Source organism: Tasmannia lanceolata, unplaced genomic scaffold, assembly GCF_043159265.1.
Source record: "Tasmannia lanceolata isolate RefF3 unplaced genomic scaffold, GAP_Taslan_0.1 ptg000008l, whole genome shotgun sequence".
Classification (NCBI taxonomy): domain Eukaryota; kingdom Viridiplantae; phylum Streptophyta; class Magnoliopsida; order Canellales; family Winteraceae; genus Tasmannia; species Tasmannia lanceolata.
Genome location: NW_027518685.1, coordinates 25546841 through 25570949, shown reverse-complemented (window position 1 = coordinate 25570949; position 24109 = coordinate 25546841). Strand labels below are relative to the sequence as shown.

The window sequence follows — 24109 nt, the reverse complement described above, 5'->3', positions numbered from 1 at the left end:
TGTAGACATTTGTGGTCCATAAAATCCAATGCGAGTAGGATTGCTTAGCCACACTTCATAATTGGAAAAACGGACGCCATAGGAGTACATACCACTCAGCCAAAGAAGACGATGGAGAGTTGACTGCAGTATATGCGCCTTTTTACCGGCGGTCCTTAAAATTTGAATATACTGCCAGGCTAAAAAAAAAGTAGGTGTGTATATACCGCCGGCAAAAAAATAAAAGGTTTGTATGGGCGGACCTTTACTGGCTGCCGAAAAAACTTGCACCAAATACCGGCATGAAAGAATGGTAGATGGCATCACAGGGGAGAGGTTTGTGAGTGGTTATATAGGATTATTGAGAGGTGAATGAAAAAACAGATTCATCAAAGACAACGAGGATACGTCAAACTGGCCCATAAAAATGCAGCATTTGGAATGGATGTCCAATTTATAGAAATTATAGGGTTGCAAGTATGACCCACATATACATCCAAAATCTTTAAGAAAACAGTAACCGAGTTTGGTATTAAAAAGTCATTTGATGTGGTACTAACACATTAGGGCTCTACGAATAGAGATAGGGAAATGATTTCAGCGCTCAAGTGTTTTGATAAACATGCATAGAGATAGGGAAATGATTTCGTGTTTTGATAAACATGCATAGAGATAGGGAAATGATTTCTGTGCTCAAGTGTTTTGATAAACATGCGCTCCAATTGTTTGTCGTGTAGTATTTAAAGGGATGTTAGAGAATATTATGTTTCTCAAAAAGCTCTTAAAACCCTTTAAATACCACACGACAAACAAGTGGAGTGCATTTTTATCAAAACAAATGTTGAAATCATTTCCCCTAAAAAAATGTCAAAAAAAAATAAAAATTTTTGTCATCCAACAAAACCACGCGGTCAGCACGTATATCAATCCCATGCAATTTTTTAATCCGAAAAAAAAAGTCGGGTCATGTTTTCCTAACCCGGCTTGAGTTCGGGTTGAAGGTTTGGGCAACTAGACCCGATATTTTATTATTATTAGATTTTAGTAAGCTTAAAAACTCGGATTGGGGTTGGAAAAAAGAGTTCCTCAGGTTGGATTAGGTTGAACCTCAACGGGTTGGAACTCAGGTCAGGGTCAGGTTGAGTAAATGGCTCCTCCGGTTGGGTTCAGGTTGACCCGGGTTGCACCCCGGGTCGACTGGATTAGTAAAAGAAAAATGAAATTCAAAATAGACGTCATTGGCACACAGATGAAATTCTAAAGTCGGTTACGTTTGCGTGGCAATTGAACTAGCTTAACCCATAATCTGCCGAGAATCAGATTCCAGGTGTTCCATGTACATCTAGGGATTTACTAGCGTCCATCGTAGAAGGCATTTCGCGGATGGTCTGCCGTCATATGCAACGGACCATCCACGAAATGCCTTCTACGATGGACACTAGCAAATCCCGTAAATCTATCCCACGGCCCTCTTACTTAGATATGTATGACAAACTTGGAATGCCATTTTTCACATAACCCACCCTCTTTCCCGCTCTTACACGCTCTCATGGAGACCCCAGAAGAAAGCCCTCGTGCTAAGAGATGGCTTCCTCTCGAAGCAAATCCAGATATCATGAATCAGGTTGGTTCTCTTTCTATTTCCCCGCTCTTTATTAAACTTTTGTCCTCGTTTTTTCTTGTCTTTGATCGAGATTGCCACATAGAGATTTTGAATAATTCTTTATGTTGTCAGTTTTGATTTTTGTTCTCTTCGTAGTAGCCATCAGATTCTGATCGTTGCCGTGTTATTGCGTTGAGGAATTTTCAAATTAGGGTTTGAAATTGTTTAATTTTTTTTTTAAAGGAGTGTGATGCTGTTGTTCAATAATTCTTAACAATGATGTTGCTTCGATTATTTTTTTTTCACTTGTTTGTTCTCTCATTGAAATTCCTTTCATTTGACGAGAAGATTGTTACCTGTTGATCGATTTATTTATGGTGCAGTTTCTTTGGGGAATTGGTCTCCCAGAGAATGAGGCCGAGTTTTATGATGTTTACGGTTTGGATGATGAGCTCTTGGAAATGGTTCCTAAGCCTGTTCTTGCAGTAATTTTTCTTTTCCCAATCACTGCCATGGTAAGTGTTGTTGAGATTCTTTAGATTGTTTCCTACCCTAGTCATGTAAATGTAGCTATTTTATTTTGTCCGATTTTCATGTGTAGCGGCCAAAACCCACCAGAACCCATTGCCAAACTACCACCGATGAATGCATGTAAAGTTCAGGATCTTGCACTAACAAGATGGAGAAAATATATGCAAGCAAACCACAACCACAACAAGCTACCCCACGGACAAGGCAACACTAAATCCACTATTCAGAATCAAAATAGGACAATGTTACCTCCACCGTTAAAATCCACCGATAAAACCCTTCTCTCCAACCTTCTATGCAATTGCGAAGAAACCCTCAAATTTCTACACCAAGTATGAGGAAAATCCCTTTGGAAAACCCTCCAATACAATCCTTCTCTTGCAAAGAAGAAAACTTTATGAGAAGAAGAACAATGAATACACTTTGATAAACAATACGTGGAGGAAAAACCCTTTTTGCTTCATTACAAAAAACCTTAGAAGAGCCCAAGAGAAAACCCCACTTTTTGCCCTAAACCTTTTCTTCAACCTTGAACCTTGCTTTTGCTTTACCACAAGAGCCCTCCTAGAGCCCCCAAGAGAAAACCCCTCTTGTCTTGCCCTAGCTTTCTCCTCAAGAAGAAGAATCTTGCTTTTGGTTCACCACAAAAGCCCTCCTAGGGCTCCCAAGAGAAAACCCTCTTGTCTTGCCCTCGTGATTCTCCTCTCCTCTCTACATTTTTCCTTTTTCTTCAAAACCCTATCTTTCACACACACACACACACACACACACACACACACACACACACATATATATATACTCCTCTCTACATTTTTCCTTTTTCTTCAAAACCCTGTCTTTCACACACACACACACACACACACACACACACATATATATATATATATATATATATATATATAGAGAGAGAGAGAGAGAGAGAGAGAGGGAGAGAGAGAGGAGACACATCTTACCTAAAAAGGGCCAAGTGAGACCCACTCCAAGAATGAAATAGAACCGGAGATTTTGTATCACCAACTCAACATCATGATTTAGGTTTCAATATCTATCTTCTGTTTTGCATAATAACATGGTCTTTTAATGGAATTTCATTTAGTAGAATTATCTTGCTTGTTGAAGTTTAAATTATTAAATATCACCAACTCTAACAGCTTAAGCTTTTGGAGTAATTGGTTGTTTCAAATGGTATTAGCGCTCTTGTCTCACGGCAGGTCCTGAGTTCAAAACTTAACAACTCCTTGACATTAAAATTCCACGTGTACGGCCTACCCAAAAGAGGGGCCACGTGAGGAGGGGGGGAGGGGGGAGGGGGTGTGTTGAAGTATAAATGATTAAATAACACCAACTCTGACAGCTTAAGCTTTTAGGAAAATTGGTTTTTTCACATTGCTATGTTCAAGTGACCATTATGTGATATAATGTTAATAACTAAAGAAGATCGTGAGTGGGTAACCATTCAAAAAAGAAGAAGATTGTGAGTGGGTAAAAGGAATTTGTAAAGTGTATGCAATTTTAGACATGCACTTCTCATCAGTGTGAATCCATTCATGTTGCTGTTAGCCATGAATTGAGACTATTGCAGTGTACAAAACCATCTTTTTATTTCGTTTAGTATGTCAATTTTTCAAATTCTTTTTTTCTCTCCAACTACTGCTGTTGGAATATTGTTTTATATGACAATTGTTGCAGACTGAAGCTGAAAGAATGTCGGAGAAAGAGCAGGCTCTGGAGAGTGCAAAGAAGGTCAGTAGGATGGTAGTTTATTTATCTACTTGCATTGGAATTTCTTATAGTTATCTTTTGATGCCTATAATCTATACTAATACTACGCACATGCCATCCTCTGCCAACACCATCCACTAATGTATATGGAGAAAACACCGTAGGATAACCTTTAAATGTGAATTACAAACAAGATAATCTTAGCATGAACCTGAGACACTTGTACCTGTGTATAACAGAACTAGGTAACTCAATCGTGTACTTGTTTCTACGACAATCTACCAGTTGGAGGTGTTGATAAGCTTTTATAATGTTCTTCACTGCACTTTCCATCTTGAATTCCCTTTGTTTAGTCAACTATCTTGTGGAGCTAACATTTTTCATGCTTGCTTCTAGCATTTGCATAAAGAACTCAATGTTCTGATTCCTTTGCTTGTAGGAACCAAGCAAGAAAGTGTATTTCTTGAAACAAACTGTTGGAAATGCCTGTGGAACAATTGGCCTTCTTCATGCTATGGGAAATGTATCCTCCGAGATCAAACTTCGTAAGTCTCTTTGAATTTACTTTCCATGCATAGTTAGTGGCATAATTATAATTACGCGCGCGCGCGTTTGTGTCTGTCACTTCGAGATTCTCCCTTCCATAGATCCATCTAGCGTCACTAACTTTGGGATTAATTTATCATAGAAAAAGCATGCATTGGATTTATTTGTGGAGGCAAGATTATTGGTCTCAAAATCAGTTGGCACTTTGATGAATCCAAATACTAAGCTTACTATTGATCAAGGAGAGTAATGGATGATCCATGTAGATATTGTCGTCTTGTTAGGAAGCTGAATTACTTGACCATCACCAAACCTGTGGACACCAGCTTCCGTGGGGGCATAGATCTCCATCCGGGCGATGCTCTAAATCATAAATTATCTGTGTAACGTGGGGAGATTGAGTCTTGGCGAGCCTTGGCGCAACGGTTAGGTTGCTCCATTGTGACCTGGTGGTCATGGGTTCGAGTCACAGAAACAGCCTCTATGCAAAGTAGGGGTAAGGCTGCGTACATCTAGCCCTCACCAGACCCCGCAATGACGGGAGCCTCGTGCACTGGGCTGCCTTCTGGGAATTGAGTCTCTCTTAACTTGATGAGTTTTCTTTAGAATAGAGTCGGAGCCGAATTCTTTGAAAAAAAGATAAGAGTCACCGCCTTATTATTTGGTGTTGTTCTTCTGGCTTTTAGCAGTCTTGTGTTTGCTCATCCCATAGGCTGCACGGGGTTCAACCATAGACGGGATCCCCTTGATTCCTAGAGGCTTTAAAGGCTAAAAATAAAAATAGAAGGGAAGAGGGAGTGAAAATGAGGGTGTGAAGGAGTGTAATATCTAAATGAGAAAAGAAAAGGAAATTACAACCACATGTGGGCTAGGGAGCCCGGAGATTAGGCCATGGGACATCCTAATTCCGGGACCTTAATGCTCCAATGCAAACTAAATCAGCATTCCTCAAGTATGAATCTTAATCTAATCTTTCATGCATAAGTCTTAAACTACCATGGGCTACTAGCATGAAATTATTACTACCAAGAATCAGCATAGAATTAACTAATACTAAACTAGCTTGGATTTGAATGTCTAATGGACAGGATTGACTATCTTGGAGTAGTATGAACTCATATTGAATGATATAGAAAGTACCCTGATGGAGTGTGTGGAGTGGTGCGGTGGTGTTCCCTCAGTTACCCTGAGCTTCATGATGGTTTTCCCTTCTTAGTTTTTGACCCAAAAACACCTAAGCTATCCTAGCGCAAGACGTTAAAAGAAAATTGGCTTATTTTGCCAAAATCTCTTGACTTGAAAGGGATTGCACTAAGTGCTTGGCTCAAGGAGAGCATTTATTGTATTTTCAATGAGATTAAAGGCTTTTATAGGCCCTTTGCACAGGGAAGAAGTGAGTTTTTGTCAATGTGGGATTAATGTTGCTAGTAGTGATGATGGAGGGAAGTAATCTGATTGGCTAATGAGAGAAAAAAGTCAATTCTCTGCGTACGTGGACGCGTACGTGTGTAGGCAGAGGTGGCTTTGGCTAGTGAGGTACCCTGGTATTTTCTAAGATTTTGGGCAGGGCCAAGTCATGCGTTGCAAAGATGCTTTGGCTGGGCATGGGGCTTAGTTCCATCATTGACCAGGTTCAGGTTCTGATATTTGGGTTTAAAGTTCAAACAGGGTCACTGTGCTGAGGGCCTATAAAGGGCATTAATCCCATTGAAAATACATCATCATCATCATCGGGATTGCCACCTTAGGCTCTCATCAGCTGGGTGAGGCATAATGGGGGTGTCTAGAAAACCAGATATCTTGTCCCTAGTGAGCACTATGAGTCAGTTTATGGATTCACTTAGGCTCTGTTTGGTTAGATGAGATTTTAGTGGAAGTAGTAGTCAACAAGGAGGTGACAAGGGTGGGATATGTGTAGACTTGTCTGAGAAGATTAGAGGGAATTTTGGAGAATTTTGGTAGTGTGTTTGGTTAGATGTCAAAGCATGTGGGAGAATGGAGGGGTGTCATTAACAAAATAAATAGTAGAAGAGAGAGAAAGAGGAGAGAGAAAGAGAGAAAAAAGTAATGATTACACATGGCATTTCATATTCTACTCTTCTCCCCTCTAAATTTTACCAAAAACAAGGTTTGGCATTGGAAAAGTAGGGGAGGGGACAATCCCGCCACATAGGCGCCACCTAAGCCAAAAGCTAATAATTATGGCTCTTCCATGTCTAGAAGTCCAATGTGATTTGAGCTAAAAAATGACAACCAAACAACATTTGGTATTTCATATTCCTAGAAATGCTCAGCCGTCTTCCCTACTTTTTGCAACCAAACAGAGCCTTAGAGCTCCTCATTAGGAAAGTTCTAGTACATGTCATGAGATATCTCAAGGGAGCTCCTGGATGTGTTTTGTTTTATTAGGCTAATGGGCATTTACAAGTCAATGGGTATACAAATGTTGATTGGCAGGCTTACTTTCTGACCGAAGGTCCACTACTGGCATTGTGCCTTCTTGGTGTCAACCTGATGACATGGGAGAGCATGGGGGATGTTGAAGAGTGTGTAAGGGTAGTTTAGTCATTAATTGTATTGTGAGGGGTATTGTAGTCTTTGTATACATGCTGCCCTATCTGGGCTTATATATACAACATATTACATGGGAGCTCCTTAGTGGAGTCTCACCATCTTCTCCATTCCTCTTCTTCCTCTCTCCAACCCTATCCATATTTCTAACAGGGGAGTAAACAAAGTGTGGTGGCTCCTTCAAGTGCAGAAGCAGAGTATCAAGCTATATCTCATACTACATTTGAGTTGACTTGGTTAAAGAATTCTTTATGAGTTGGGATTTCAAGTGAAGTTACCTATGCCGTTATTTTGTGACAATCAAGCTGTTGTGTATATAGCATCCACTCCATTATTTCTTGAACTTACTAAACATATTGAAGAGGGCTGTCATGTCGTACGAGAAAATTTTATGAGTGGAGATATATCTCTGTTCCATTTGTGAAGTCAGAGCATTAGTTAGCTGTCTTGTTTACTAATCATTGAATCAGGTGAGTGTGGACTGCACAGATACTATTTATACCACTCTGGGATTATATGATATATGTTCATCCACTTCAGGGAGGTTGGGGGGGATATGTTTAAAATGTACTAGGCATTGTTAGGTTTTAAAAAAAGTGATCCTCCACAGTTTGTAACCCGCAGCCAATCAGTGTTTTTGAGTTATCTCTTTGTTGCTTTATAAAACCACTCCAAATCCATGGGTTGCTTGTCCTCCAAGAAATGATCCCTCACCATATGATAGCCCATGTTTCTTTTATGTATTCTTATTTCTTAGACGACAGTTTGATTATTTGCCATTGTTCATGAGTCGTGCTTGTTATTTGTGTTGTGTTTTGTGAATTATGAGAGTGAGTTTGTGGAATTTAAAGTAAAAACTTGACTACTCAATTGGCCTGTATGTGTACCAAACTGAGTTTAGAGGTTAATTGGCTTCAGGCCCTCGTAAAGTTCGAGTTAATTTCGAGTTTTTAATCCCTGACATGTGCTGTGCTTGTGTGACACTACACGAAGTGGTCACTGTGGGACGCAATGGGAAGCCTATATGATTTCAGCATGATATGGAACATTATTTCACGGACTGTGTGGAGATACCATGGCCTGAAAATACTCTGTTTAGAGTTTAGAGTATCTTAACCATTTGATTTGCGGCTTGCAAAATGGATGGTTGGGAAAAATCAGTAATGGTCCACATTCAAGACCCCTACTCGAGTGGTTAGGATTCTTACATCAGAGTGATTTTTAGGCTGTTGTATCTGCATGATGGGGTTCCTGATGGAAGGTCCGGATAATCAAACTTTATGAGTTATACTTAAATAACTAAAGCTTCTAGTGTATTGCTTCCGAAAATGACAGTTCCGAATTTTTTGGGTTTTCCTTTTTTCAGTTGAGGGCTCATTCTTGGATAGGTTCTTTAAATCAACGGCTAACATGGATCCACTGGAGGTTCTGTTTCCGCTCTAGTTTTTTCAAACTTTTTTATCAAAAAAATTTTCTTTATTTCTTTACTTATATAAATCTCTCCTATCATGTGCTCTGTAGCGTGCGGCCTTTCTCGAAAGAGACAGAGAATTGGAGGTTGCACATTCTGTAGCTGCAACTGCTGGCGACACTGAGGCAAGTACTATCCAAACATTCGTTTTAATTCGGGTCTCTGAAAAGAACCCTTCAGAATTTTTTTTCTTGTTGGTTTTTAGAACACTATTTCTTTGCATTTTATGCCCTCACATTCTACCATGGTATGGTGTTCTTGAACATTTATCCTTTGTTGACAGGCTCCAAATATCAACACGAAAGTGGACACACATTTTATTTGCTTCGTGTGTGTGGATGGTATGGATGTTAGATAAGTGATATCATTGTTGAACTAGGAATCTTTAAATAGTCTAACCTCCTGATAAATGTTACATATGTTCTGGTAGGGGAACTCTACGAGCTTGATGGTAGAAAGTCTCAACCAATATCACATTGTCCCTCTTCGCTCAACTGCTTATTGAAGGTAATCAGATTTGAACTTTTTTCATAGAAGCGACATTTTGTTTTTTGTTCTCATTTTAGGCCATGTCTGGCAGCCACGAAAGTTTTTTCCATGGATTATTGGTTTATCAAGTGATGGGAGAGGGGAAAGAAGGGTGGGAATGGTAGCGAATTGAGAAGAGTGACGAGAGCGTGCGGAGTGGCTGAAAATAGGGAAAAGAAAAACCCTTTGTTTTTCTTATTTTTTCTGCTACTTCTCATCATCTCCTTAGTCATGCCCTCCCAATTCTCCTCCTCTACCACTCTCCCTGCCCCTCTCTCAACACCTGGGGAGCTAATATTCAATGAAAAAAAAATTCATGGTTTCCAAACATGGCCTAAATTTCAGACGTTTCACTAGTTTATGCTTGTATGACTTGTGTCGTCACAGGATGCTGCCAAAGTTATACAAACCATGATCCAGAAAAATCCGGATTCACTGAACTTCAATGTCATTGCACTTTCCAAGAAAGAAAATGGAGCTCCTTAAAATCGCTGGTATTCTTTTCTTCCTATTTACTGCTGTGAGAAGCCTTGTGTAGCCAAATTTTGACCGAACCGATGATTTTTTTATTTTGTTTTTAATCTGGAATCATCAGGCTACGGCTTCTTATTTGTAAATTGGATTATCTGAAGTAAATTTTATGTGCGTTGGGACATTAATAGTAGGGCCTCTTTGGAAGTTATCAGTCATGTCATTAATAAAACCGTTATAATCATCGTTTGCAAATACTTTTTATTTAACTTCAAAACCATTTGCATATGAGATTTTATGCAAATCAATTTTAGAGTTGCCCGAAGGGGCCCTGGGATTACATTTTATATTTTGAACAAGCAATTTTGCGGAAAGCCATTTATTCCCTTGGTTCCCTTTTCTTTTTCTTTTTTTATAAAATAATAAAATACATCCTCTCTACCACCCGCACACAAAAAATTACATTTCTGCTTTCAAACTATAACAAAATTTTATTCACAAAAGCAAAGAGATAAAAGGAACGGGACGAGATGCCCTTACAATCCAATAAAAAAACTAGGGAAAAACAGTAAAACACCCTACTAAACTAAATAAAGTGCATGAGTACCTCGACAATAACCAGATTTGACCTCTCTGCTTGTCTTGCCAAATGAGATCTCGGTCTATACTGAAATGCAGGGGATATCCTGATACATCCATACAAAATTTCCATAGTGATAGCCCTGAACACACCAAATTTGATTAATGTCTACTTAAACAGAATCTTCCCTACTGAATAGAAATAAATCACACAATTAAGGGCATGCGCACACGTGAAACCAAGCAAGTAGGATCAAGTCAGGCGAGCCACTTCTGGTTGCTTTGCTTCTAGCACACGTGCTAGGCATGATCTCCCAAGAGAAGCCTCACTAAGGTCACCACTACACATAAAAACTCTAATCCTCCCTAGTGCAACATCCATGTCCTCCTCACTCATATTCCCAAAACAAACCCTAAACCAACCAAGCTCCTCACAATGAAACGAACACCCTGGGCTAACATTCAACCCAATCTCTTCCAGAATTACCCTCCACAAATCCATCTCCCCTTCCCAACTATCACTCCTAAGTAACTTCCTCAGATTAACCCAACAAAAAAGTCCTGAATTCCCTTCCAAGCAATCAATTCCAATAGCCCTCAACCCCTTAACAAACTCCCCATGCCTTTTCTTCAATCTCTCCCTAAGTTTCAGTAGGTACTCTCTAGTGAATCTGCAGTCAGAAAGAAGACACGTCAAGAAAAACTGGGTCTGTGAAGAAACGAGAGTGAAGCTAGACATTCTTCTTGAGGCCTTGATTATTCCACTGTTTGATGAGTAGATGGCTCCAACGCGAAATCCAGGGAGACCCAGATCCTTAGAAAGGCTGTAGACAACATGTATAGTCTGTGGGTTGTAATTCTTTGCACTTTGCATAATTTCTAATATGCTTGTGAAGGGTGGAGAGGAGAAAACTGTGCCTGCATAAACCTCATCTGAAATTACATGGATGGATTTTTCGTTGGCAAAATCTAGGATCTCATGGAGGGTCTCAGGGGAAATTGTCAAGCCTAAAGGATTAGATGGGTTTGTTATGAGAAGGGCTTTTATAGTCTTTTTGTTCTTCAAGGCTCCTTGGTAGGCTTTTCTTAAGGCTGGAACTGTTATTTGGAAGTTATTATTGCTGTGGCACTCAACTGGGATTATTTCAACTCCAGTTCTCCACCTTAAATCCCTGTCAAACCTGCAAAAGAGAGGGAGAAAGAGAGAAATTAAGACATGGAATTAATGTATACTTCTCATGAAAACTAAACCAATACAATAGAAATGAAAATCAAGAAAATTGATTCAATTTACCCTGGATAATAAGGTGTTGGAACAAGCAAGGCCTCTCCAGGGTTGACAATGCAAAATGTGAGAATCTCATTGGCTGCAGTGGCACCAGCAGTCAAAACAATCCCATCTGGATCGATTTCCACTCTCCCTCCCCTTACTTCCACCATGAAGCTAGCTAGTGCCTGTATGCGAAGTTAAAAAAAAATAGCCCAGTTAAAAATACAGAAATAGACAAGAACTCGTGCGGCCATGGTACGAAAGAGTTGATTAGATGGGTCAATGATTGACTCGGCTAATTTTGCATTAACTCAGGTGAGTCAAAAGAGATCCTGATGACATGGTAGGGCAAAACTAGGACAGATGAGAACTTGATTAAGGTAAAATTGAGTTGACTCGGGAGAGTTGATGATTGACTCGGGAGTTTTTAAATAGGAAGATCATGATAAAGAAAAGGTAAACACAACAACATAGAGACCTCAGTGATTGGTCTACGATATGCAAAATAACAAACAGTTATACCTTTCTGAAATCAGCCAAGCCATGATAATCTTGATGTAATGCTATATACTTGAAGCTTGTGGGTGCATCCTTCCATGAAAGTTCTGGATGTTTCTCCAGCCACTCTTCTAATAAATCAGTACCCACCTGCAGGAGTATATAGATGGAATCCAAATATTTAGGAATAAATGAAATTTATATGGTAAAATATTTGGAAATATCCACTCAATTTTGCTTGTCTTTTCCTAAAAATGACAGCATCTCCAACCACTTCTGTTTCTCTTTTTTCAGCATTTTCAATAAAAGACAAACAAAAGGGTTGATAGGTGGGAAAGAGGAGGAAATATTATTTCCCTATTAATTTTACTATGATGATATCCAGAAAAAAAGAAGACAGAACAATATCATTGATTATGATATATGAAAAGATTCCAAGTAGAAGCAATATTTAATTAGATAATAGGTTTCCTCTATGCTGGCTACACATTTACCTGATTCTCTGCCAATCCCATCTGAATAATTCCAGATGGATTTTGAAGTGGGTCATATGGGTTGAGGTCATATGCTTTCCAACCATCAAAATAAGGAGAATCCTCCCCATGTCCATCAGCCATGGCCAAGGTAGACAACCTACACAAACCCCTACTATTAGTCATTTCTTTCACCATCACTTGGTATGTTTTTTTTTTTCCTTCTTACAATCTCCTCTCTACCTTTACTTGATGATTTTTTTCCTTTTTCCTTTTGACAGTCTCTTCTCTATCTTCACCTCTATTTAAAGCTCTCAATCCACATGGGGTGGTTTGAGTTACCCACAGGGATTTACTGCCTGTTCAGTCTAATGCAGAGAGCAGGGCCTTGGATAAAAATCTCTGCAAGGAGTTGAATTACTTCTGCTGACATTCAACTCAATTATTTTACCTAACACATGGTTAGTTTCTTTTGTTCCTTTTGGAAGTTAGTATTTACAACCCCCTTGGTTTGATAGATTTAGACATACCCTTTCCTTTTTTAGTTCTTTCGAACTTCTTTCACTAGGCTATTTCATTCCCTACTTGGTTTTTTCTATGCACCCTTTTTCACTTGGCTGTTTTCTTTTTCCACTTGTAATCTCTTCACTGTAGGGCGTTGAATTACTTGGTCTCTGAAAGTCGTGTCAACGCCCAAAATACCATGCAATGCCCTCACACATAGTTTTATCGTTTTCTTGTTACGTCAAAACCCCTTCTTGGGACATTGAGTCCAGGCTAGAAATAAATGTAGCCACTAACTAAGATAAATATGGAACTATTATAACCATTATTTTCAAGGGATTTGCTACCGTCCATCGCGATGAAGGCATTTCATGGGCCATCTGTTGCATGAGAGAGCAGCCACATAGGCTCACTTTTCAACAGATTTTGTCTTATTCATGATGTGGCTGCTGTCTCATGCATTAGACGGCCCTCGAAATGCCTTGTGCGATGGACGCTAACAAATCCCTATTTTCAGACGTGTAGCCTGAAAATATGGAACTGTTTTCCTATAACCATGGTCCATTATGAGGCCAGGATAGAAATAGATGTAGCCACTAAATAAGAAATATATGGAACTATTATAACCATTTGTAACAAATAATAAGAGTATATGAGGATAACATTACTTGTTGATAATTTTCAGACATGTCAGAACTCAAAAGTAGGGGTAGACATGGTTCCGGTTCGAACCGAGGAACCGAACCGAACCGGCACATATGGTTCGGTTCGGTTCCATATCTATATGGTTCGGTCCCGGTTCAGAAATCCGAGAACCGGTGCAAATTCGGTTCGGTTCTGGGTTTCGGATTCCGGAACCGAACCGAGAACCGACCCTCACCTTAAGTGCCACTCTCTCTCTCATTAGGTATTAATAATGAGAGGATATCTTTCACCATGTAGGATTTCGGTGATAAATGAGTCGCTCCCCAGCTAATGAGAGAATCCGAAACGGAAACTTTTTTCCAGTAGTAGACGAAAAGACCACCCTCTCTTTCTAGTCAAGAGACTCAAGACTCAAAAGGAGGGCAAATGATATGTTTATTCGCCCCTTTTCTTCCCTCGGACACCCAGCCCCTTGTATGTAAAAGAATGGTCACAAATACAGTAGAGGGGGCTGATCCGGGTAAGAAAAGGGGGCGAATATATCACTTCCCGATTTACACTCCAAAATTTAATATGTGGGACCATGTACGACGTGGACCTGCTGGGCCACCTGTGATAGCCCATTAGATCGATAATCCCAATCACCAAACACATGCCAAGTGTACACTGGATCGTGGTCAGTTTTGTTCATCAAGATGAGATCTTCTCACATGGTCTATTTCCATGTATGTCAAATAAGAACTACCGGAAAGTCTGGATTGTTTATAACAATCAATTTTCCAGTCCCACATATAATGTATGTGTAATCCAGACCGTTGATCTAGTAGAGTATCATAGGTCGGTCCTGCGCCGTTGATGGGAAATTTTTTGTAGGTTTCAAAATCAAGATGTCTTTTCAATTTTCAAAATCTAGTAGAGTATCAATGGGCCATTGGTGACGGTTGGGTAAACCCAGAACCGAACCGAACCGAACCGATTATATATGGTTCGGTTCTGGTTCCAATTTCAGGGAACCGATTATATATGGTTCGGTTCTGGGTTTAGCCCAAAACCGAACCGAACCGAACCATGTCCACCCCTACTCAAAAGAGGGTCCAAGTTAGGTGGATTGTGCCACATTCCGAGCTCAACTATCTGGTGGTGCTATTTTCACATCATGTCCGATCACTGGTAGGGTCCACCAAGCATATGATTTAATCAAGCACAAGCCATGCGTTGGTCCCATCATAAATTAAGCAGTCGCAAGCGTCCAAAAGAGTAATTTTTATCTATATTATCTCAAATCTCTTCTTCTAGGAGGAAGTTGAATCCTCACCGGAAGAAAACCAGACAAGAATCCTTCGAAAATGAGATGGGAAAATATGGCACAAGCCTAGGCGAGTTGAAAATGATCCACCCATGGTGATATTGGCACGTTTCGATCAACATATCATTTAGCTGTCAAGGGTTATTATTACAACAGCCTAAAAAAAGGAAGTAAAAAGATTATGTTTCGATAATTGCAGTGACCCATCTTTGTCTTTTGTTATTTAGAGAGCTGTCAAGGGTTATTACAGTTCCCCAACACCTCTTATTAAAAAGGAAAAGACAAGGTTGCTTAAGAATCCGTCCGTTGAATCTCTCCTATTGTTTCCTTCACGATAAGCATGCGTGTTAACTTACAATGCTATTTAGTAACTGATAGTGAAGCAACCTTCAAGATCCATCTTTTTGGGTTCACAAATTGGCTTACAAGTACAGGATGTTATAAAATGTTTTTTTAGGCCATGTTCGGCAACCATTGAAATACTAGTTTATTAAGTGGTGAGAGAGGATGGGTGACCTCCTGGGAAGTCCTTGTGTTGCACTCCTGTCACTTTTTACCATTCAAAAAAAATAAAAATAAATTTAAGTGGTGAGAGAAGGCTGGGGACGGTGGAAGATGAAGAGACATAGAGATCACGACTCAAGAGAGGGTCAGAAGTGACTAAAAAGCAGGGAGATTTGGAAATGATATTTTCCGCCCTCTGACAATATCGTTAAGTTTTAAAGGCAAATAAAAATGTTAAAGGGGGTATTTTATCCTCAAGAGGTGACCCATTCTCACAGAACCCAAAATATATTGTATTTTGATTAGAGATTTTCATTTCCTTGGCCCTCTCTTACCACTCGATAAACTAAAATTCCAAGAACAAATTTTTCATGGCAGCCAAACATGGATATTGGCTGCTCAGTTCATTTAACAATTCAGGGTTTTTTTTTTTTTTTTTTTTCGAAAATTCATTTAACAATTCAGGTTAGTATGAATAAAATTCTCGATGTTCTTCAAAATTACGAAAAATCTGTTCTGTCAAAAAAATTTACTCGCGATAACAAACACATTTTTCTCTTATTAAAGATCAATCTCCCGGGAAGGTTCTTCCTCAAGGATGACTTCCACCTGATTTCTATATGGGATTTGTTAGCGACCATCGCAGAAGGCATTTCGCGGACTGACTGTTGCATGAGAGAGCAGCCACCTCATGAATAAAGACAAAATCTCTTGAAAAGGGATCATGCAACAGACCATCCGCGAAATGCATTCTGCGATGGTCCCTAGCAAATCCCTTTCTATATCCTGGAGTCTTCACATTCTATTAATTTTCCCCTCTTCACTCCCATAACCCCAAGGGCTAACTATGTACAACGTTAGTAGAACCCAGGACACCCTGATGGACAGTCCAATTCGAAATGGGTTGTGAGTTGAGACCCAAACTCAAAAAAAGAAGATCAGACTGATAAGGTATTCCGAGGGATCGTGAAAAGGACAAAGGTTGATCCATTGACACCCCTAACTTTTTTCAGTCTTAAGAGTGAAAAGCATTTGGGAATGGCATAAAATGGGCTACAACTGCTAAAATTACTATGCAGATCAATCCTAACAATCAACCTTTGGTCGACATCCGATCACCACTCAAAGCACTATCTGGAAAAATCACAAAAACACCCACTTCAATCAGAAAAAACGCTCTCAAAATCCTTACTTTTTATTTATTTGATAGAATGCTTTCCCGAGCAGTTAGGCTGGATTTTAGAGAGAAGATCCAGAAAGTGCGCACAGATGGTATATGCGAAACTTTTTATTCCTTTCCCTTTCAACAATTTAAGTTGATAAGAAATATAAACTAGAATTGGCCTCGTTTTCGTAATTTACCTGAGATTATACAACGCGTATTATGAACAGTTTGATTCTTGTCACTATTTCAGGTCGATCTGCTCGAGCCCCTGTAGATGCGCCTTTAACAATCGATATTCATGGTGCATTTTCTCGAGCCGAGCTTCAACCATGAGCATATCATCCTTTAAATGGAAAACACGTCTCTCCAACCAAGCGATAGCTTCAGATCGATCACTACCAAGACCAGTCATGAAGTTCTCTTGAGAAATTATATGGACTTTTGGGGCTCTATTTAATAGAACAATGACGCTCATCTGCAAACAATGAAGATGAGTTTCATTTGTAAAAGACCTCAGAAACATAAATAAGTGCAATTACGCTGCCAGATCAGATTGTCGGCTATTTAAAAAATTCGCAGCAACTCTAATAAGGTGATGATGGTAGTGCACACACAGTAAATGAGTGAGAATGATACAAATAATGAAAAATTGGAACATATTTCAGGAATATATGAAAATATAAAGCATTTCAGTAAATGATTTGATCATTAAAAAAAAAAAAACTAAGGTGCCCAAATCGTAAACCAACAGTACTGCACATTTCACCGGATTAAGCCTTGTGAAATACGGTTTATCTTATTATCAAGTGCTCCCTAAAGTGTTTTGAAATGCATTTCTTTCAGGTCAACATCTGATATTCTCATCTCAAGTTCCTTGGCTGTATTTCCTGTTCAGATATTAATTGATGTTGATACTCAAATTCCAATTTGAAGCAGCTTCATCTATCAAAGTTGAGAAATATAACCTACGTCACTACATCTGTGAACTGATGATAAAGAACAATGTTTATAAATATCTATCTTGCAGCTAGTCAATCTTTGTTGGTCTTTGGAAAATTAGACCTGTCAGGGTTGGATTTGAGATGAGAATGTGATGGTAGACAAGCTCTTTAGTGAAGGTGAATGGCCGCAAAAAATGATGAAAACATTGAAGATGGTTTCTCTTTAATTGATTTTTGAGTTAAGTGAAAAAAATAAAAATAGAAATCATAACTTCAAATAATGTGTGATAAAGAGAAGGTAATAAGTTTGCAGGGAGGATGCAACAAAGATTCAGGGGCTGAGACGACCTACATAGATAGAACATGGGGAAACCGTCACAATTTAGAGTGCAAGGAGCACAATCCAGTTCGACGATTTTTTGTTTTCGGAAAGTTACTACAAGAGCTCATGAAGATCGCTGGTGCTCTTTATACAAGGGTTGATTGCAATGAAAACCGGAATACTTAAATTAGGAGAAAACCTGAAATCCGTTTTGATAAGCAAAATATATAAAGGATAAGACTACCCCTAAATAATACACAGAACACAAGAAGGGATAACAGCCTATGATACTCAAATATGGATACGGACTCCAAATTTTCCAAAATCCAAAACAGGGTAAGGTTTTGGGTGTATTGTACCATGAGATGAGATATAGAAAGTAAAAGCATTACAGAACTTACTAGGTTTAAGTAAGAGAAGACCTTGATAGTATATTGACTATAGAATCTACAAGACAGAGACATAAATTGGAATCTACAAGACAGAGACTTAAATTGCATATAAGCACATTAAAAAACAAAAAGCATAATTTATCACATTGTGTCAGACATGATACGTTGGGCCTTTTCAGTTTATATGGGTATCATAGATGGGAGCACCCAACACCCTTTAGGCCACTGAATACAAGTCATATATTAGTGAAGGCAGGCTATAGCACAGGCTATAGGTTCTGGTGAGATAAGTCTATGAATATGATTATATCTTGGTGAAATAAATATGAATATGATAAAACAGGTCTATGAATATGATAGATAAAATTTATGTTCCAAGTGTAAATAGCACCAAGTAAATAGGTGAATTGCAATATAAAAAAACAAGCTTTTAAGAGTCCAGAAATTTTGTTAAGTTTTTTCATGATCCTTTGATAAACTGACAAAAGAAAAAAAAAGAGATGTTGCAGCTCAAAAAGATAGGCATTCAACTGAAAAAACAGATGAAATGAAGTACAGAAAATATGACTTCAATTTAATGAAACAAGAGGAATACTAAACTCACAGGAGCCCTTCCAAAAAAATGGTACAAGGGCTCTCCCATAGGTCGAATTTCATTTATGACAGTTATGATTGTAATTTTCTGTGCCATCATAAATAGAAATCGACCAATGGGAGAGCCCTTGTACTTCTTTTTTGCAAGGGCTCCTGTGAGTCTAGCATTCCTCATGAAACAATTATACAAATAACATGATACATCTGGATACACTAAGACATCATATTCAAGGACCACTTTAGAACCTCATAAGGAAGTTGCGTACCTGCATTAGGATAAGGATAATAACAAATGTGATGACCAACATCATCAAAAAAACCTGACTTCGGCTTTTTAGGTACGAAGAAAATGTAGCCCACGACTCCCTATGTAGAGATGCCACGGAGGTCGCATCACTCAAGTCTCCTTTCATAGGATTGTCATTATGTGGAATAACATCCTTAGAATCAGACGCCCTCTGTGTGATCCTTGTAAGAGCTCTTGTATCATGTACCCTTTCTGATGACCCCTCAAGATTTGTAGCACATTTCAAGCCAACATCATTATTTTGCAATGCATTAGTTGCATTACTTGTAATCCCTGCATTTATTACCATAAAGGTGCATGAATCAAGAGAAGATCCAGGAAATTATTTTGATTTAGAAAATAGCAATTCAACGCAATCGGCGTAGTCAAAACTGTCACAGGCATGATTTTAAATTTCGGCCGAAATACCGAAATTTCAGATTTCAGTTGGGACCGAAACCGAAATCCCCTGAACCCGAAATTTCAGATATTTAAAATTTTGGCTAAAATTTTGAGAAATCGGTTTTTTTTTCTTTTCAAAAATATAATATTTTTCCGAAATTTTGAAATAATATATTGTGGAGATCGAGGAGAGTGGGGTCTCAACCCCGTGTCCTCAAGGTGACAGCGGGATGAGACCCCGCTACCTCGATCTCCACATATATTAATTATTATTTTTACGGATTTCGGCCGAAATTGGCCAAAACCGAAATTTAAATCCATGCTTTCAGGTATTACCATAATGATTATCATATACAATGCACTTCTAAGTTATAACAGTCAAACCTTCTACTTTTGTAACATTCTGCTTCTGCCTCAACAATTCACGGGCCTGGAACAAAGTTAAATACTCCATATGAGCTTTAATAAAATTCACATTTGGCATAGGAGAGAAGTTGAAGAAAGTCTTAGATCACTTAGAGCGGGAAAAGTTACATTGTTTGTCCAAATTGCATAAGCTTCCCGACACTCGTCTAATGTTGACTGCTCTATTTTCCCTGCAATGCTTGCCCACTCGGCAATAAATATCAAATTTATGTCTCGAGTGTAATGCATATAGTAAATTATTTTCACGAAAAGGGCTAGAATTTAAAAGCAGAGCTCAACCCCTAATTCTGAAAGCTGCATGCATTAGCATATAGAAGTTTCATCGACATCCAATAAATAGGAAACATAAAAGGAGAAAGCATCATGTCAGAAAAGACAACGAAAACTCTCCTCAAACTTACTACTAGAAGAAATGTCACATCCCTAAAGACATCGAAAAATGTGATGGCGCGCGCGCACAGAGAGAGAGAGAGAGAGAGAGAGAGAGAGAGAGAGAGAGAGAGATAAACTGAAAGGCACCCTTGCAAAATGCCAGTTATAAGGGCGCCCCCATTGGTCCTTTTCAACCAAGTGCATTTAATAGGGCACAGACAAACATGAAAATGGTGTTAACAAATATAGAATTAAAGGAACATTAATGCACTTGGTTGAAAAGGACCAATGGGTGCACCCTTGTAACTGCTTTTCACAAAGGCGCAAATAAGCTTATCGAGCTCAAAAACTCATGTGTGCGCACATTTTTGGGGTGATCCAAAGCATCCATTTGAAAGGCCCTTACATGGATAGGGTGCCTACAAAAAATCAGGTCCATAGGATCATCCTAACCCATCCTAACCCATCCAAAAGTGGAGGGGAAAATTGGGCAGATATGTGGCCTTCATCAACTACACCTTTCGGCCTGATCTTAGGCCCTGACTCACCCTCCGTGGACGAACATTGCGGAGGAACCTAACTTCCATCTAAGCAGAACACTCCCCTACCGATGCATTTTTACATCCCACAGCTTCGGCAGATCGATTAGCCCCATTCATCAGATCTGCCTATTTTTCCCTCCACTTTTGGATGGGTTAAAAATGTGGGCCCACATGAGTTTTTGATGCTCGAGCTCAGAAACACTTTACTCTCTCTCTCTCTCTCTCTCTCTCTCTCTCTCTCTCTATATATATATATATATATATATATATATATATATATATATATATATATATATATATATATATATATATGAGGAAAGTGTTGGTGAGCTTAAGCTCACCAAACTTATGGTGAGCTTAAGCGCCCCAATCACATGGGTCCCACATTTTCTGTGGTGATCCAAACCATTCATTTGCAAGGCCCTATCATAGATAGGGTGTGTACCAAAAATCAGCTCCATAGGATCATCCTAACCCCTCCATTTGTGGAGGACAAAAATGGGCAGATTTGTGGATAAATAATGTCTGTCTACTTTGACCTCCACAAATGGATGGGTTAGGATGATCCTATGGAGCTGATTTTTGGTACACACCCCATCTATGTAAGGGCCTTTCAAATGAATGCTTTGGATCATCCTAACAAAGTAGGCCCCAATGTGATTGGGCGCTTAAGCTCACCATAAGTTTGGTGAGCTTAAGCTCACCAACACTTTCCTCATATATATATATATATAAAGAGAGAGAGAGAGAGAGAGAGAGAGAGAGAGGAAACTGTTGGGCTCACCAAACTTATGGTGAGCTAGCTTGCCCAATCACATGGGTCCCACATTTTGGGGAGTGATCCAAACCATTCATTTGCAAGGCCTTATCATAGATAGGGGGTGTACCAAAAATCAGCTCCATAGGATCATCCTAACCCCTCCATTTGTGGAGGACAAAAATGGGGTAGATTTGTGTCTGTCCAATTTTGTCCTCCACAAATGGAGGGGTTAGGATGATCCTATGGAGCTGATTTTTGGTACACCCCACATCTATGTAAGAGACTTTCAAATGAATGGTTTGGATCATCCTAACAAAGTGGGCCCCCATGTGATTGGGCAAGCTAGCTCACCATAAGTTTGGTGAGCTTAAGCTCACCAACAGTTTCCTCATATATATATATATATATATATATATATATATATATATATATATATATATATATATATTGAAAGGCGACATAAATTCATTAATAATAAAAGGGGGCATTCGGGACCAGTAGTCCTAGCCTGTTGGCACAACATAATATAATACCGGGCTCAGACATACCCATGACCCAACCACACCTCATCCGGGTACAAAATATTAAAAACCAACACCAACCCTGATCCGTTCTCCTAATTGGAAGAAATCAACGAAATAATCTACGAAACGTATCCCTATTGACAAGATCCACATCCCAATCTTCTGAACTTACTAGATCCCCTACCTCTTGTCAGAACTGACCTCAATTGTAAACCCAAGATCAAAAAACCCCTATACAGCAAACCAAAGCATAATGTAACCCCAAAATAAAACGAACAATACCTCCAAACTTTGCTATCAAACCAAAAGCCCCAAAGAAGAGGACCGACCATCATCCATAATCCATTCAAAACCAATCCTAAAAAAAGTACATAAGAAAACCCCAAATCAATCGGCTTAAGGATCAGACTCGACCGATCCCTGCCAATGGACAACAAATCAAAATAAGGTCAACTTTCCAGCGAACTCTAGGAATAGCTTGGAAATTTGAAATCAGGCGGGGTGGGGGTGTCAGGAAGGCAAACTAGCCCGAACTCGGCTAGTTTATATATATATATATATATATATATATATATATATATATATATATATATATAGAGAGAGAGAGAGAGAGAGAGAGAAATGTATCTACTCGATCGAGTAGATAACTTATCTACTCCGTCGGCTTAAAATACAGTGGGGGCCCACATTATTTGGGTGTTGCAAACCATATACTCATCCATTTTTTACCTCCACAGTTTGAAGGGTTCAGATAATCCTATGGAGCTGATTTTTTGGGCACACCCTATCTATGTGAAGGTCTATCAAATGAATGCTTTGGATCATCCAAACAATGTGGGCCCACTGTGTTTCCATCCGATGGAGTAGATAAGTTGTCTACTCGATAGAGTAGATACATTAATCCCATACACACACATGTGCGTGCTTGCGTGTGTGTGTGGTAAGTGATATATTCACCCCCTTCTTTTCCCTGGGCCACCCCCTTGCAGTTTAAAAATAGTGTTCATAAATACACTAGAGGGGATGACCCACGGAAGAAAAGGAGGCGAACAGATCATTTCCCTAGTCAACTCCTTTTTACATTGAGGAGGAAGTGACAACAGTAGTAGCTCTTGGCCTACTATGGATTCCGAAAAGATATTTAAAAACCTGATGGTTACTTTTATCCACAGTTTCAAAACTCCCCTGTGTCATCATGCCCCGAGTCGACTCCTTTTTACCACGTTCTTGTCTAAGTCCGTGTTATGTATGCCCTACAAAGTCAATCAAAACTCCTTTGACACTCCTAAAGTTATGGCCGCATCGATTGAGTACTCGCCGCGTCAACCCCTCCTAGAGCTTGTTTTCAAAAGTTTAGTTATACTATGAAGTATGAACCAAGTGGCTATGTTCAAAGTCATTTTGATCACACATTACATGTAAAAAATTGCTAAAGATAGCACCACTATCCTCATTGTGTACGTTGATGATATAGTCATCACAAGGAGTAACTCTTGAGATAAGCGTGTTGAAAGATTATCTCAGTAAAGCATTTGAAATTAAGGACTTGGGTCATTGAAATATTTGCTGTGAATTGAAATGGAGAGATAAAAAATGAATTTTCATTTCACAGAGGAAATACATTTTGGATCTTAAGCTGAAAAGTTGGGTTGTAAACCAGCTAAGACACCTATTGAACACCTCATTGATGTGAAAAGATATCAGACTGGTTGGTAATTTGATATATTTATCCCTTAGATGAACTGATATAGTGTATGCAATAAGTGTTGTGAGCTAGTTTTAGCATGCTCCAAGGACAATTCTAATTCATTTGGAGGCCACGCTCAAAATACTCAAATATCTCAAGGGGTGTCCAAGAAGAGGCTTATTGTGTAAAGCCAATGGTCACATGAGAATGAAAGCCTAGACTGATGCAGATTGGGAACTATTCGTATTTGATAGACAGTCTACTTCATGCTATTGTACTTTAGTGGGAGGAACTTTGGTAACTTTCCGAAGAAACAATCCATTGTGGCCATATCTAGGGCAAAAGTAGAGTTACGATCTCTGTCGCATGGTGTAAGTTTGGTTCAGAATATTGTTACAGGAGTTGGGGTGTTAAGTTCATATGCCCATGAGCTTGTATTGTGAAAACAAAACGGCTATTAGCATTGCACATTACCCAGTTCAACATGATAGGACG

General features: G+C 39.1%; 3 protein-coding genes across 3 annotated transcripts in view; 1 reads left to right on the top strand and 2 right to left on the bottom strand.

Moving 5' to 3' along the window:
* The first annotated feature begins 1448 nt into the window (after positions 1-1448).
* On the top strand, positions 1449-9680 carry LOC143884962 (ubiquitin carboxyl-terminal hydrolase 3-like). The gene is made up of 9 exons (XM_077388856.1): positions 1449-1603; positions 1966-2097; positions 3803-3856; positions 4275-4380; positions 8319-8377; positions 8474-8548; positions 8707-8764; positions 8854-8930; positions 9339-9680. Exons 1-9 carry the CDS (start codon positions 1466-1468, stop codon positions 9435-9437), a joined length of 798 nt encoding a protein of 265 aa, XP_077244971.1. The 5' UTR covers positions 1449-1465; the 3' UTR covers positions 9438-9680.
* Positions 9681-9842: 162 nt separating this feature from the next.
* LOC143884960 (1-aminocyclopropane-1-carboxylate synthase 7-like) lies at positions 9843-12471 on the bottom strand. Its single transcript, XM_077388855.1, has 4 exons — positions 12264-12471; positions 11794-11919; positions 11296-11456; positions 9843-11182 (listed from the first exon to the last, which is right to left on the bottom strand). The coding sequence occupies exons 1-4, from the start codon at positions 12438-12440 to the stop codon at positions 10255-10257; spliced, it is 1392 nt and encodes a 463-aa protein (XP_077244970.1). The 5' UTR covers positions 12441-12471; the 3' UTR covers positions 9843-10254.
* A 3907-nt stretch (positions 12472-16378) lies between these two features.
* Positions 16379-24109, bottom strand: part of LOC143884959 (protein VASCULAR ASSOCIATED DEATH 1, chloroplastic-like) — a 28283-nt gene continuing 20552 nt past the window's right edge. The window contains exons 15-18 of the mRNA XM_077388854.1: positions 19838-19899; positions 19688-19733; positions 18882-19195; positions 16379-16841 (exon numbers count right to left, since the gene is read on the bottom strand). Of these exons, the coding sequence (XP_077244969.1) occupies positions 16608-16841; positions 18882-19195; positions 19688-19733; positions 19838-19899 (656 nt within the window). The 3' untranslated portion in view covers positions 16379-16607. The remainder of the gene's footprint in view (positions 16842-18881; positions 19196-19687; positions 19734-19837; positions 19900-24109) is intronic.